This window comes from Somniosus microcephalus, chromosome 4 (assembly GCF_052327205.1).
Source record: "Somniosus microcephalus isolate GS21.2 chromosome 4, FLI_Smic_1.0, whole genome shotgun sequence".
NCBI lineage: Eukaryota > Metazoa > Chordata > Chondrichthyes > Squaliformes > Somniosidae > Somniosus > Somniosus microcephalus.
In genome coordinates this window covers 312,569,567-312,585,514 of record NC_140990.1, presented here as the reverse complement: position 1 = coordinate 312,585,514, position 15,948 = coordinate 312,569,567, and the positions used below count along the sequence as shown (strand labels likewise).

The window sequence follows — 15,948 nt, the reverse complement described above, 5'->3', positions numbered from 1 at the left end:
GATATTACATCTAGTTCCCTTGTCTATATATATTGTGAATAGCTGGGGTCCCAGCATTGATCCCTGCAGTACCCCACTAGTCACTGCCTGCCACTCGGAAAAAGACCCGTTTATTCCAACTCTTTGCTTCCTGTCTGCCAACCAGTTCTCTCTCCAAGACAGTACCTTAACCCCAATCCCATGTTCTTTAACTTTACATGCTAATCTCGTATGCGGGACCTTATCGAAAGCCTTTTGAAAGTCCAAATACACCACATCCACTGATTCTCCCTTATCTATTTTACCAGTTACATCCTCAAAAAATTCCAGTAGATTAGTCAAGCATGATTTACCTTTTGTAAATCCATGTTGACTTTGTCCGATCCGGTCACTGTTTTCCAAGTGCTCTGCTATTACATCTTTTATAATGGACTCTAGCATTTTCCCAACTACTGATGTCAGGCTTACCGGTCTATAATTCCCCGCTTTCTCTCTACCACCTTTTTTAAATAGTGGGGTTACATTAGTAAAACACTACACAATTATTCTATTCAGGAAGGAGATGAAGACATTAATTAGTTGGAACGTTTTCATTCTGCTCCCATTTCATTATATAGGTGATCAAGATGTGTGGAGATACAGTGCCATTGACAGTTTGTATGTACGTCACTGACTTCTGCCTCTTTCCTCTTGGTCCGCACTCTGTGATTCGAAGGGAACACAAGCAGTGGAAAGCAAAGGTTCGACAACCCGCAGGCAGAGCTTTGAGGGTTCAGCGGGAGGGCACCTCGTTTGCATTGGGCTGGCGGGTGCCTGATCCACTGTGGACACAAAATCTGTCGCCCTTTGTCAGGGTGCCCCGTACCCCCCAAGATCCTATCCATCTGCCCTTTCACCCTCTGTGTAAGGGGGGGGAACAGCAGCATGAAAAATACCTTCTTTGGGAGGGCTAGGTTGCTCCCCTTGCCTGATGGGGCCCACTTGTGGTTATCTGGGGGGCTGTATGCCCCATCTCTCTGTCCCAGATTCCAGTAATAGACCAGGTCTCGGCGGCGGCGGGTGGGGGGGTGGTGTGGGGTAAGCTAGTCCCTGCCCCAGGCGCAATCTTTTTGGTTCTGTCCCTTATAAGGTCGACTGGGACCTCCCAGATTCAGGGGGGGCTCTTGACATGTTATGGTTTCACAGGTCCTGGTGACCCTACAGTACCTCGGCCAAATGGCCATTAGGCTGTTTGACCGTGGCTCAGCCTAAAACCCGTCCTCAAATGCAGGTACTGTATCCATCAAATGTCACCAGATAGATCATTGAGGCAAATTGAAGCTCCACTACCACCTCCCAGCTGAGACCAGGTAACTCGATATGGACTAAGTGTCAGCCGTGGCTCAGTGGGTAGCACTCCCGCCTCTGAGTCAGAAGGTTGTGGATTCAAGTCCCACTCATGAGACTTGAGCACAAAATCTCGGCTGACACTTTCAGTGCAGTACTAAAGGAGTACTGCACTGTCTGAGGTGCCGCCTTTCAGCTGATACGTTAAACTGAGGCCCCGTCTGCCCTCTCAGGTAAACATGAAAGATCCTATGGCACTATTCGAAGAAAAGCAGGGGAGTTCTCCCAGGTGTCCTGGGCCAATGTTTATCCCTCCACCAACATCACTAAAACAGATTATCTGGTCATTATTACATTGCTGTTTGTGGGAGCTTGCTGTGCGCAAATTGGAGAGAGGGGGGCAGAAGTGAATTACTAGAATGGTTCCAGGGATGAGGGAATACAGTTACATGGATAGACTGGAGAAGCTGGGGTTATTCTCCTTGGAGCAGAGAAGGCTAAGAGGAGATTTGATAGAGGTGTTGTAAATCATGAAGGGTTTAGATAGAATGAATAAAGAGAAACTGTTTCCAATGCCTGAAGGGTCAATAACGAGAGGGTGATTGGCAGAAGAACCAGAGGCGATATGAGGAAAAACATTTTACGTAACAAGTGGTTAGGATTTGGAATGCACTGCCTGATGGGGTGGTGGATACAGATCCAATAGTAGCTTTCAAAATGGAATTGGATAAATACTTGAAGGAGAAAAAAATAGCAGGGATATGGGGAATGAGTGGGGGAGTGGGACGAACTAGATTGCTCTTTGAAAGAGCCGGTGCAGACTCGATGGGCTGAATGGCCTCCTTCTGTGCTGTACTATTTTATGATTCTATGAAATGTCTAATCTTTCTCCACTCTGCCCTACAGAATGATCCAGAGTTCATTTATTGACATGGAGAATATGTTTGAGCTCTTCAGGGAAGATCAGGAGGTAGGTAGCTTGCTTTCTTTTCAACTAACAGTCTAGTTTTAACTCTGGTTTATGTGAAAACAGGAGTGTAACAGCTAATGAGCTGGTGAGGCTCCAGGAGTGCAAGGATTCATGGGAGTTCCACCACGCTCCTCCAATTTTGGCCTCTTGTGCATCCCTCACTTCCTTCGCTCCACCATTGGCGGCCGTGCATTCAGCTGCCTAGGCACTAAGCTCTGGAATTCCCTCCCGAAACACCTCCGCCTCTCTACCTCTCTCCTCCTTTAAGATGCTGCTTATAACCTACCTTTTTGACCAAGCTTTTGGTCACCTGCCTCGGTGTCCATTTGTTGTCTGATTACTGTCCTGTGAAACACCTTGGGACGTTTTACTACGTTGCAGGCGCTATATAAATGCGAGTTGTTGTTGAGTTGCTAGTGATTTTGGATACTAATTGGGAGGAAGGGGTGTCACACACAGTACTTACCACAGAATGGCGTGGACGATCTCTAGGCCCATTCAACCAAGAAGCATAGTGCGGATTTTTGGAGAAGATGTATAGTTCTGACACTCAGCCCAAGCTGTGCACCCAGCTGTCAGTGTGCTGTTTCTCCAAACGCTGTGTGCTGGAGCTCCAGGGTGCTGTCTGACCATGATACCCCAGCAGATCTGCAGTTTGAATTGGTATTATCACTGACTCCTGGACATGCAGTTATTTAATGTTAAACAGCGATGTTTGGCATCATCTGTTTTTTTTTACAATTTAGCTTTTGTAATGGGATTGTTTGGAGCCAAGTCTATTATCTAATGACTATTATCCTTCAAGTCCTGCAGTTGAAATATAAATAGCTTAAAAAGATCTTTTGCTGCAAATTTGACCAAGTTTGCTGCGCACAGTCAAATCTCAAAATAATTAATAAAATTTACAACACAGAAACGGACCATTCGGCCCAACTGGTCCATGCCGGTGTTTATGCTCCACTCAAGCCTACTCCCACTCTATTTACTTCATCTCGCCCTATCAAAATATCCTTCTGTTCCTTTCTCCCTCGTGTGTTCATCTAACTTCCCCTTAAATGCATCTATACTATTCGCCTCAACCACTCCATGCAGTAGCGAGTTCCACATTCTCACCACTCTCTGGGTAAAGAAGTTCCTCCTGAATTTCCTATTGGAATTATTAGTGACTATCTTCTATTTCTGACCCCTATTTTTGGACTCCCGCACAAGTGGAAACATCTTCTCTGCATCTACCCTATCGAACCCTTTCATAATCTGAAACATAGAAACATAGAAGATAGGAGCAGGAGTAGGCCATTCGGCCCCTCGAGCCTGCTCTGCCATTTAATGCAATCATGGCTGATCATCCAAATTCAGTACCCTGTCCCTGCTTTCTCCCCATATCCCTTGATCCCTTTAACCTTAAGAAATATATTCACCTCCTTCTTGAATATATTTAATGAATTGGCCTCTACTGCCTTCTGTGGTTCACCACTCTCTGGGTGAAGAAATTCCTCCTCATCTCTGTCCTAAATGGCTTACCCCTTATCCTTAGACTGTGACCCCTGGTTCTGGACTCCCCGACCATCGGGAACATCGTTCCTGCATCTAGTCTGTCTAGTCCTGTTAGAATTTTATAAGTTTCAATGAGATCCCCTCTCATTCTTCTAAACTCCAAGCGAGTACAAGCCCAATCGACCCAATCTCTCCTGGTGCGTCATTCCTGACATCCCAGGTATCAGCCTGGTGAATCTTCGCTACATCCTTCCTCAGATAAGGCGACCAAAACTGCACACAATACTCAAGGTGTGGTCTCGCCAAGGCCCTGTACAACTGCAGCAAGACATCCTTGTTCCTGTACTCAAACCCTCTCGCTACAAAGGCCAACATACCATTTGCTTTCTTAACCGCCTGCTGCACCTGCATGCTTACCTTCAGCGACTGGTGCACAAGGACGCCCAGGTCTCGTTGCACTTCCCCTTCTCCCAATCTATTGCCATTCAGATAATAATCTGCCACCTTGCTTTTGACACCAAAGTGGATAACCTTGCATTTATCCACGTTATATTGCATCTGCCATGCTTCTGCCCAATCATCCAACCTGTCCAAATCATACTGGAGTTTCTCGGCACCCTCCTCGCAGCACACACGCCCACCCAGCTTTGTGTCGTCTGCAAATTTGGAGATATTACATCTAGTTCCCTCGTCCAGATCATTAATATATATTGTGAATAGCTGGGGTCCAAGGACTGATCCCTGCGGTACCCCACTAGTCACTGCCTGCCATTCGGAAAAAGAGCCATTTATTCCAACTCTTTGCTTTCTGTCTGCCAACCAGTTCTCTACCCAAGTCAATATCTTGCCCCCAATCCCATGTGCCTTAAATTTACACGCTAATCTCTTATGCGGGACTTTATCGAAAGCCTTCTGAAAGTCCAAATACACCACATCAGCTGGTTCTCCCTTATCTATTCTACCAGTTACATCCTCAAAAAATTCCAGTAGATTAGTCGAGCACGATTTACCTTTTGTAAATCCATGTTGACTTTGTCCGATCCGGCCACTGTTTTCCAAGTGCTCTGCTATTACATCTTTTATAATGGACTCTAGCATTTTCCCCACTACCGATGTCAGGCTTACCAGTCTGTAATTCCCCGTTTTCTCTCTACCACCTTTTTTGAACAGTGGGGTAACATTAGCTACCCGCCAATCCATGGGTACTGTTCCAGAGTCTATCGAATTTTGGAAGATGACCAGCAATGCATCTACTATTTCTAGGGCCACTTCCTTAAGTACCCTAGGATGTAGATTATCAGGCCCTGGGGATTTATCAGCCTTCAATCCTGTCAATTTCTCTAACACCATTTCCCTACAAATACTGATTTCTATCAGTTCCTCCCTTTCATGAGACCCTATGTTCCCCGACATCTCTGGGAGGTTATTTGTGTCCTCCTTTGTGAAGACAGAACCAAAGTATGTATTTAATTGGTCTGCCATTTCTTTGTTCCCCATTATAAATTCCCCTGATTCTGACTGCAAGGGACCTACGCTTGACTTCACCAATCTTTTTCTCTTCACATATCTATAAAAGCTTTTACAGTCAGTTTTTATGTTCCCTGTAAGCTTACTCTCATACTCTATTTTCCCCCTCTTAATTAATCCCTTTGTCCTGCTTTGTTGAATCCTAAACTGCTCCCAATCCTCAGGTTTACTGCTTTTTCTGGTCAATTTATATGTCCTCTCCTCGGATCTTATGCTATCTCTAATTTCCCTTAGCCACGGTTGAGTCACCTTTTTTGTTTTATTTTTATGCCAAACTGGGATGAACAAATTCTGTAGTTCATCCATGCGATCTTTGAATGTTTGCCATTGCCTATCCACCGTCAACCCTTTGAGTGACATTCCCCAATCAATCCTACCCAACTCGCGCCTCATACCATCGTAATTTCCTTTGTTTAAATTCAGGACCCTAGTCTCTGAATAAACTACTTCACTCTCCATCTTAAACCTCTATTAGGTCACCCCCCAGAGCCTTCCCTTTTCTAGAGAAAAAAGCCCCAGACTGGTTTTTTTATTTGATCACAGTGTGGTTTGGCTGCTGTGGTTGGGCACCAAAAATCCATTGGGACTTTCCCAGCTGTTATTGTGTACATCAGCACTGCCCTCTCTGCTTCCTTCAGTTTTTCTGGCTTTTTTCTCCCAGAACCCGTGCAAAATGCCTTTAAGCCTTTGGGGAAGGATCCAACAGGGGTAATTTTCCAGCCTGATGCTCCAGGTGAGGAGCCGCTTCTGCCGAGAACACACAATGGAAATTCGAGCACTCTCAGTATTATGGCCTACTCCTGCTCCCATCTTCTATGTTTCTATGTAACATCCTGAATCCCCGCTGTGCGATCCGGGTGAGGAACCTTCCCGCCGAGAGGAGGAAATCGGAAAATTACCCCTCGCGATCAGGTTCCACCCCACAGGTAGGGAAGGAAAATTGGGACTGCTGTTCACCCCAGGGTAATTCAGATGCATGTCCTCGAGTCCGGATCGAGAGCTGCATAAGCAGAAGCCTTTGTTTAAACCTCTCAGCTGGCGAGTACTGCATGGCACCAAGAGAGAGAGAGAGAAAATAACTTTTTAATAGAAACAATCGCACCGACTAAAAATGATCATTTTATCTCTTACAGATTACTGATGACCTCAATGCAGCAAACCTAGTCTTCAGAGTCGGAAAGGTGGAGTTTGACGAAGTTTATTTCAGTTACATCAATGGGTATGTAAACGATGGGTATGAATGATGGCCTGGAGCAGCAGGTACTGGAGAAGGGCATCAAAAGTAATCAAAAAGAGCTAATGGAATGTTGGTCTTTATCTCAAATGGGCTGGAATACAAAGGGGAGGAAGTTAAGCTTCAGTTGTACAGAGCCTTGGTCAGACCCCATCTGGAGCACTGCATTCAGTTTTGGGCCCCGTACCTCCTTGGAGGGAGTGCAGGGCAGATTCACCAAAATTATACTGGGGCTTAGAGTGTTAAATTATGAGGACTTGGCATTAACTTGGCTTGTATTCCCTTGAGTGTAGGAGATAGGGTGATCTGATCGAGGTGTTTAAAATGTTAAAAGAATTGGATAGGGTAGATAGAGAGAAACTATTTCCTCTGTTGGGAGAATCCAGAACAAGGGGACATAATCTTAAAACTAGAGCTAGGCCATTCAAGACTGAAATCAGGAAGCATTTCTTCACACAAAGGGTGGTGGAAATCTGGAACTCTCTCCCCCAAAAGGCTGTGGATGCTGGGGGTCAATTAGAGCTTTCAAGACAGAGATCAATAGATTTTTGTTAGGTAAGAGTCTCAAGCGATATGGAACAACGGCAGGTGAATGGAGTTGAGATACAGATCAGCCGTGATCTCATTAAATGGCGGAGCAGGCTTGAGGGGCCGAATGGCCGACTCCTGCTCCTAATTCTTCTTATATTAGTCCAGGTAGTAATCGGGGGGCTTCAAATTACTTCAGCGGCCCTAGGCTAAGGAAGGGAAAAAGTAGCCAGGGTTCTCACCAATGTTCCCCTAATTTTTTTTTGTACTGAGCGGGCCACGAAAACCTTTGAGCACGACCTTTTCATCCGTGAGCAAATTTTAAAACAACAACAACAACAACGTTTACAACAACAATGACCACAACAGCAACCACTTAAAAGTATATATACAGTAATGCCATATTGCCACCTCACCATCTCAAATCATGAGCGAATCAGACAAAGTTCTATACAATTCTAACATGATTTCTCTGCTTTTGAATTCTATTCCTCTAGAAATGAACCCCAGTGCTATATTTTCGCTTTTATAACCTACATTGCTGCTTTTAATGATTTGTGAATCTATACCCCGAGATCCCTTTGCACCTCTACTCCATTTAGACTCTTATTTTCTAAGGAGTAGGTAACATCTTTATTCCTCTGACCAAAATGCACCACCTCACACTTATCTATATTGAAATTCATTTGTCATTTACATGCCCATTCTGCAAGTTTGTTTACGGTAGAATTAATTAAAAGCTTTTAGTTCATCATGTACAAACTCTACTTAATAAAAACTTACTTGTCAGAAATGACTGGGATATAAAAGAACTGCATAATAATGCATTAACACTTCAAAAACGTCACTCAGTTACACGGTTATGCATTGACAAACAATCCAAAAGCCCAAGGTGACTTGAAAGAGGCATATCTATTCGTGCAATTAGTATTAATTTTAAAGTTTTCAACATATTAGCCCACCCCTCATGTCACTAGCAGTGGCTGCACAAGCAGCAGGAGCAGCGGCTTTCCTATGGCGCTGACGTGCTGGACGTCCACATAAGTGATTAGAATATTAATCACAATGCAACCAGACAACCAACAAATATAAAGTGCTGTAGTTCTTTAGTTCACAGTATTTAAAAAAAATTGAGCGATTGAACAAGAACGGGTATCTGTATTTTCAACTTCAATCACTTCCATTAATAAACATTGTCTTCTTGAACCAGCAGACCCCCCCCCCCCCCCATGTAATATGTCAGAAATGCAGCACCTATTCACAAGTGCAGAAAAACATATACACAATTTGCGTCACCAAATTAAAAACAAAAAGTAGGAAAAGCTATGATTTAACCGAAATAAACATTGGTTCTCCTGCCCTGGAAGAAAGATTAATCAGACTGATTTGGAAATGTTTACTAATATGACGATGTAAAGATGTTAATTTACAAATTTCGCTTCTAATATTTTTCTCTCAAACATTCTCCACGATATTAATCCCTGCTCTTATCACGAAAAGTGTTGAATTATTTTAGGTACTTCGCAATTAAATAATGGAAAACAAACTTAATTGTACTCTCAATTTTTAATCTCCTATTTCAAACATTTATACCAAATCAAAATTGCACATTATCAGTTTAGTCAAAGTATTTTCTGTGTCTTTCTCTAAACAAATAGTAGCTTCTTCTAAAGTAGCTTCCTGCAATTTTTATACCTCATTACATAACTTGTGTTTCTATTAATACTCCACTAAACTTTTAAGAGGAAATCTATATACTTGTGGGGAAGAGCATAACTAGAGGCCATCAATATAAGATAGTCACCAAGAAATCCAATAGGGAATTCAGAAGAAACTTCTTTACCCAAAGAGTGGTGAGAATGTGGAACTCGCTGCCACAGGGAGTGGTTGAAGCGAATAGTATAGATGCATTTAAGGAGAGGCTAGACAAGCATGTGAGGGAGAAGGGAATAGAGGGTTACGCTGAAAGACCGGAGGAGGCTCGAGTGGAGCATAAACGCCAGCATGGACTGGTTGACCTGTTCCTGTGCTGTATTTCCAATGTAATCCTATGTATATTTACATTATTCTTGGGATTTGTTAGGACTATAGAATGACAGACAAAATAAAATGGTTTGTTTATTTCCCCTTTTTTTGGTTCTGAATGATTATTAAAAAGTCAATAAAAAGTAATATGTAACTCCTACAAATACTCCCCCTCCACAACAGCACAGTTGCATGTTTGTGTAAAGCTACTCACTTCAATCGTTCAAAATCAAATAGAGAAATTTCAATTTTAAAATGTTTTAAGCATTTCAAAGCCTCTTTAAAAGCATTTACCTGACATCCGTAGTCAGGAAAATGCTAGAATCTATTATTAAGGATGTGGTAACCGGGCACTTAGAAAATAATAATAGGATTGGGCAGAGTCAACACGGATTTATGAAAGGGAAATCGTGTTTGACGAATCTCTTGGAGTTTTTTGAGGTTGTAACAAACAGAATAGATAAGGGGGAACCAGTGGCTGTGGTGTATTTGGATTTTCAGAAGGCATTCGATAAGGTGCCACACAAGAGGTTAATAGCCTCAGCTATTCACAATCTACATCAGTGATTTGAATGAGGGGCCAAATTGTAACATATCCAAGTTTGTTGATGATACAAAGCTGGGTGGGAATGTAAGTTGTGAGGAGGATGCAAGGAAGCTTCAAGGGGATATAGACAGGCAAAGTGAGTGGGCAATAACATGGCAAATGGAATATAATGTGGAGAAATGTGAAGTTATCCACTTTGGTAGGAAAAATAGAAAAGCAGGGGTATTTTTTAAATGGTGAGAGATTGGGAAATGTTGGTGGTCAGCGGGACCTGGGTGTCCTTGTACACGAATCCCTGAAAGTTAACATGCAGGTACAGCAAGCAATTAGGAAAGCAAATGGTATGTTGGCCTTTATTACAAGAGAATTTGAGTATCAGAGTAAAGACGTCTTACTGCAATTATATAGGGCCCTGGTGAGACCACACCTGGAGTATTGTGTACAGTTTTGGTCTCCTTACCTGAGGAAGGATATACTTGCCATAGAGGGAGTGCAACAAAGGTTCACCAGACTGGTTCCTGGGATGGGGGGATTGTCCTATGAGGACTGATTGAGCAAACGAGGCCTATATTCTCTAGAGTTTAGAAGAATGAGAGGTGATCTCATTGAAACATACAAAATTCTTACAGGGCTTGACAGGGTAGATGCAGGGAGGATGTTTCCCCTGGCTGGGGTGTCTAGAACTAGGGGTCATAGTCTCAGAATAAGGGGTCGCCCATTTAGGACTGAGATGAGAAGCAATTTCGTCACTCAGAGGGTGGTGAATCTTTGGAATTCTCTACCCCAGAGGGCTGTGGAGGCTCAGTTGTTGAGTATATTCAAGACAGAGATCGATAGACTTTTGAATATTAAGGGGATATGGGGATAGAGCAGGAAAGTGGAGATGATGTAGAAGATCAGCCATAATCTTATTGAATGGCAGAGCAGGCTCGAAGGGCCAAATGGCCGACTCCTGCTCCTATTCCTTATGTTCTTTCTTATATTTAAACTTCAAGACCTGGTTGAAACTTGTTTAGATGAGGAGAAAATTGATTTTTGTTTCTGTTTGTTCCAAAATCATAATTGAAACTAAGGGGGGAAAAGTGTTTTTAGCACTCATTTTTTGTGAAAAGTTCATTACAGAAGAAGTTGCTCCAAGTTTCTCTTTCACTCTTCAACGGTGTTGTTAAACATACAACAAAAAATAATAAAATAAACTCTATTCCAAATGGAGCTCGAATAAGAAAGTGAATAAAGTGGTGTGGTAAACCACTGTATTGTATATTGCCACCTCTGGGTGGCGCTGTGTATGGAGGCATGCCTCAGCTGACTCCACCCACCACTGTGTGGGTTTCGTTCAGACTTGTTCAGTCACTCACGAAGAAGCATGGTCTCTTCTTAGCTAATAAAAGCCTTATTCATCTCTTCTTTCGACTCATCATCTCTTCTTCGACTCATCACCTTTTATGAAGTAATTGATAAGCGTATCAATTTTATTAGCTAAAAGTTAAATGGCGACACCTGAGGAGCAACAACAGCAACGGATACAGCAGACATTGCTGAGAGCCCTCAGACCACCACGCCTGGACCTCGACCCTCAAGATGTGGGTGCATCAGCCAAGTTTGAACACTGGCTGAGCTGCTTTGAATCCTTCCTCGCAATCTCACAGGTTACAGAGGAGGATCACAAACTGAAAATTTTGACCGCCCAGGTGAGCCATCAAGTATATATGCTAATCCGGGACTCTAATACGTACGTGGCGGCCCTCGAGCTACTAAAAGGGCAATATACACGCCCAGTGAACACAATTTACGCCCGACACCTCTTGGGATCCCGCAGGCAGCAACCGGGAGAATCGGTAGGGGCATTTGCACGGGCGCTACTGGCACTCTGCAGAGACTGCGATTGTAAAGCGGTAACGGCTGTGGAGCACGCGCAGGGACTCGCCTGTGATGCCTTCGTCAGGGGCCTCCAGTCAGACCACACCCGGCAGAGACTGCTAGAAAGCAAGGAACCCGACCTGAAGACGGCCATTGCCCTTGCGCTCTCGTTAGAGGAGGCCCACCGAAACCTCGAGGCATACCCCCGTAACGGCGCCGAGACATGGCAATCGAAACCGTGGGACACGGGACCGCCGCCCCCGGCACCAACCGCTGCAGCGACCCAACCGAGACAGCAGCCTCCGGTAAGAACTGCTTCGATGCCCAGTAACCAGGCCCAAAAATGCTATTTCTGTGGCCAGTTAAAACATCCCAGAGCGCACTGCCCAGCTAAGACAGCTACCTGCTCGGGCTGCGGGAAGAAAGGCCATTACGCTAACGCCTGCAAGGGGAAGCCAGCCAGCAGCGCAGCGTGCGGGCCGTGGGAGCAGCCATCTTATCCGCCATTTTGTGTACCCCCGGCCGCATGGCATCCGCCGCCATCGTATCCAACGCACTCAACCGCCATTTCGTCACTGCTTTGTACTGCCACTAATGCGACCCCTCATGAGAAAATGTTCGTTTTCCCCCGGAAGTCTACATCGGGAACCTCGCTACCGGCATGGTTGACTTCTCCTGGGCCCGTCCTACTGCGGAGGCACGTGAGGACGCATAAAACGGACCCCCTGGTCGAGCGGGTGCACCTCCTACACGCCAACCCCCAGTATGCCTGGGTGACATACCCAGACGGGCGGGAGGACACGGTCTCCATACGAGATCTCGCACCCTCGGGTACCCCTGAATTACCACCGTTATCCCCCTTACCACCGTTATCCCCCTTACCACTGTTATCCCCCACCACCCCTCCCAACCCAACCCCTGCAGACGGCATGCCAAAGCCCCAGGAATCTTCGCCAACCACCCAGACACCAGACCCGACGTCGGATGCTGCAACACCACCGCCGCCACCACGACGATCAGGACGTCAGACAAGGCCTCCTGATAGACTTCACTTGTAGTACCCTTCACCCCGCCGGACTTCACATTAAACAAGGGGTGAATGTGGTAAACCACTGTATTGTATATTGCCACCTCTGGGTGGCGCTGTGTATGGAGGCATGCCTCAGCTGACTCCACCCACCACTGTGTGGGTTTCGTTCAGACTTGTTCAGTCACTCACGAAGAAGCATGGTCTCTTCTTAGCTAATAAAAGCCTTATTCATCTCTTCTTTCGACTCATCATCTCTTCTTCGACTCATCACCTTTTATGAAGTAATTGATAAGCGTATCAAGTGGTTAAAGTTCCTAGGAAGGCGGTGAGGTTATCTAAGCCCAGCCTTGGCGATGAGTTAGGGATCAGTTTTGGAGAAGTTGGCTCCACTTTTTCTGCTGCCGTTCCTTCTCTCTCACAGACTCTGGGCTACAAACAGGGGACTCAAACTTTTTCCCCTCCCTCATAACATGATTTTCGTAATCCTGATGGTCTCTTTCAAAAAGGGAACAGCTGGCAAAGTTTAACTGGAACATACCGCGGGACATTCAGCATCACTTTCCCATATTTTTTTCCGGCTTTGAACAATTTTCTCAATTTAAAAAAAAAAAATTCTCATTTTTGTTTCACCGGGAGTCTGAAACTTGTTTGCTTTAGCCTCCTTCCAGCGACCATTGTACATGTGCTGTGCCTCCACCTGTGTTCCAAAGTGCGGCCTCTGCTTAGTCCCCGGAAACTGACTGCATGCATCTGGACTCTCTCTGTCTGTCCCTCTCACTCTCCGTCCATCCCCCTCCCTCCCCCAGTCTCTCTCTCTCCCTCCCCCAGTCTCTCTCTCTCCCTCCCCCAGTCTCTCTCTCTCCCTCCCCCAGTCTCTCTCTCTCCCTCCCCCAGTCTCTCTCTCTCCCTCCCCCAGTCTCTCTCTCTCCCTCCCCCAGTCTCTCTCTCTCCCTCCCCCAGTCTCTCTCTCTCCCTCCCCCAGTCTCTCTCTCTCCCTCCCCCAGTCTCTCTCTCTCCCTCCCCCAGTCTCTCTCTCTCCCTCCCCCAGTCTCTCTCTCTCCCTCCCCCAGTCTCTCTCTCTCCCTCCCCCAGTCTCTCTCTCTCCCTCCCCCAGTCTCTCTCTCTCCCTCCCCCAGTCTCTCTCTCTCCCTCCCCCAGTCTCTCTCTCTCCCTCCCCCAGTCTCTCTCTCTCCCTCCCCCAGTCTCTCTCCCTCCCTCCCCCAGTCTCTCTCTCTCCCTCCCCCAGTCTCTCTCTCTCTCTCCCTCCCCCAGTCTCTCTCTCTCTCTCCCTCCCCCAGTCTCTCTCTCTCCCTCCCCCAGTCTCTCTCTCTCTCCCTCCCCCAGTCTCTCTCTCTCTCTCTCCCTCCCCCAGTCTCTCTCTCTCTCCCTCCCCCAGTCTCTCTCTCTCTCTCTCCCTCCCCCAGTCTCTCTCTCTCTCTCTCTCTCTCTCTCCCTCCCCCAGTCTCTCTCTCCCTCCCCCAGTCTCTCTCCCTCCCCCAGTCTCCGCGGTATTGCGCCCTCTCCCCTTTCGATCCTCGATCTTACCCCCACCTTGCCACCAACGGATCCCCTGACCTCTGCATGGAGCCGACGAAAGCATGGTCCAACTGGGTACTGTGAATGCCGCCTCCGGTATACTGCGAGCCGGTACAGAAGGCTGAAAGGCAAAGAATCAGAGCACGGGGGATTCTCCTGCTGTCGAGCTTAAAGGTGAAAGTTCAAGGGAGAAAATTGAATCCCTCCCAGCTTTACACAGCAACCCATCAACCATTGGAACACACACTTCAAGAGCTGCATTTGCGATCGGCTTTGGGGTCGCAAGACTCACAAACTACTCTGTCTGGATTCCTGTATTCGGCCCTTCCCCAGCTCCAGCACCTGTCCAGCTCTCTGCGCGGCACTCCAATGCAACTGCGCGGGAGCTCGGGGATCAGTGCGCGTGCCCGCACACCTTCGAGGGAACAGTGGTTCTCACTCCTGACCGTTAGCCAGTCACCTCTGCTGTGGAATGGGCCTAGCTCCGATTTCCTCCATGACCAAATAGCCTGATCTAGGCTCGCCCGTGAGGAATGGCTGCGCGGACAAGGTGTGGAAGGGCTGCTGGTGCCCATGGAATATACCGCAGTAAAAGTTAACGCCTCGTGAAGCAGAGGGAAAAAAACTAGCAGGAAATAAAAACATAATGCATGTGCTTGGGTGTCCGCCCACATTCTTTCCTGTGCTTCGCTTTAGAACTGTAGCCAAACGCATCAAAATTAAATGGTGTCTGCTCCAGATGTAAATGTGGCCCTGATTTGGTTTTTTTTCTAAAGCCACTCAACCGGCCAAATTAAAATGAAAATGAGCGAGTGTGTTTGTTTAAGTAATTATGTATCTTGGCTGCTGTTAATGTCTGGATACTGAGTCCTCCAAACAAAACGGAACCAGAACTCTCGACTCAGGGTTATAACATTTGCTGTAGATACACTCAGGATTTCAGAGACTCAAAGTGCTTGCATTTGTTCTCTTTCCTCGCCTCACCACCTTCCCTTAGATTTATGATTTTTTTAAAAATCATTCTTGGGTTAGAAGCAATAACAACAAGAACTTGCATTTATATAGCGACTTTAACATCGTAAAACATCGCAATCAGACAAAATTTGACACCAAGCCGCATAGAGATATTAGGACAGGTGACCAAAGGCTTGGTCAAAGAAGTAGATTTTAAGAAGCGACTTGAAAGAGAGGAGAGAGATGGAGAGGTTTAGGGAGGGAATTCCAGCGTTTATGGCCTACGCAGCTGAAGGCATGGCCACCAATGGTGGAACGAAGGAAATTGGGGATGCGCACGAGGCCAGAATTGGAGAGCGCAGCGATCTCAGAGGGTGGTAGGGTTGGAGGAGGTTACACAGAGCCAAACTCTAGCAGTGATTCTCTTGCTGACCATCTGCCCATTTTTTAATCTGTACATGTGCCAATATGTATATTATGCCTCTGTACTTGTATTTGTATTTTTCTGTGTACCTGTGCATGTCATGGGGGTACCTGCCTCGATGTACAAGTATCAGTGTTTCTGTGTCGACACGAGTGTCCTCAACTCCATCCCACAGCATGCTACCCGCCACCATCTCAGCACAACCCCAGCCCAGCATGAGGTTGAAAAGGCCATCCGACAACTGAAGAACAACAAGGCCTCAGGAGCAGATGGAATCCCCGCCGAGGCACTAAAGCATAGCGGAGAAGCACTACTGGCGCGAATTCATGAACTCATTTCTCTTATCTGGAAGGAGGAGAGCATGCCAGGGGATCTCAGAGACGCCGTAATTGTGACCATCTTCAAGATAGGTGACAAGTCCGATTGCGGTAATTACAGAGGTGTTTCCCTGCTATCTGTCACGGGGAAAGTCATCGCAAGAATCCTCCTCAATCGCCTTCTCCCAATGGCCGAA

The 15,948-nt window shown here is 46.2% G+C and overlaps 1 protein-coding gene across 2 annotated transcripts in view; it reads left to right on the top strand.

Moving 5' to 3' along the window:
- The window catches only part of LOC147120602 (ATP-binding cassette sub-family B member 6-like), a 276,275-nt gene that overhangs the window by 123,080 nt on the left and 137,247 nt on the right, over window positions 1-15,948 (top strand). For both annotated transcript variants that reach the window (XM_085986730.1, XM_085986729.1), the window contains exons 12-13: window positions 2,212-2,275; window positions 6,430-6,515. In XM_085986730.1, the coding sequence (XP_085842856.1) occupies window positions 2,212-2,275; window positions 6,430-6,515 (150 nt within the window). The remainder of the gene's footprint in view (window positions 1-2,211; window positions 2,276-6,429; window positions 6,516-15,948) is intronic.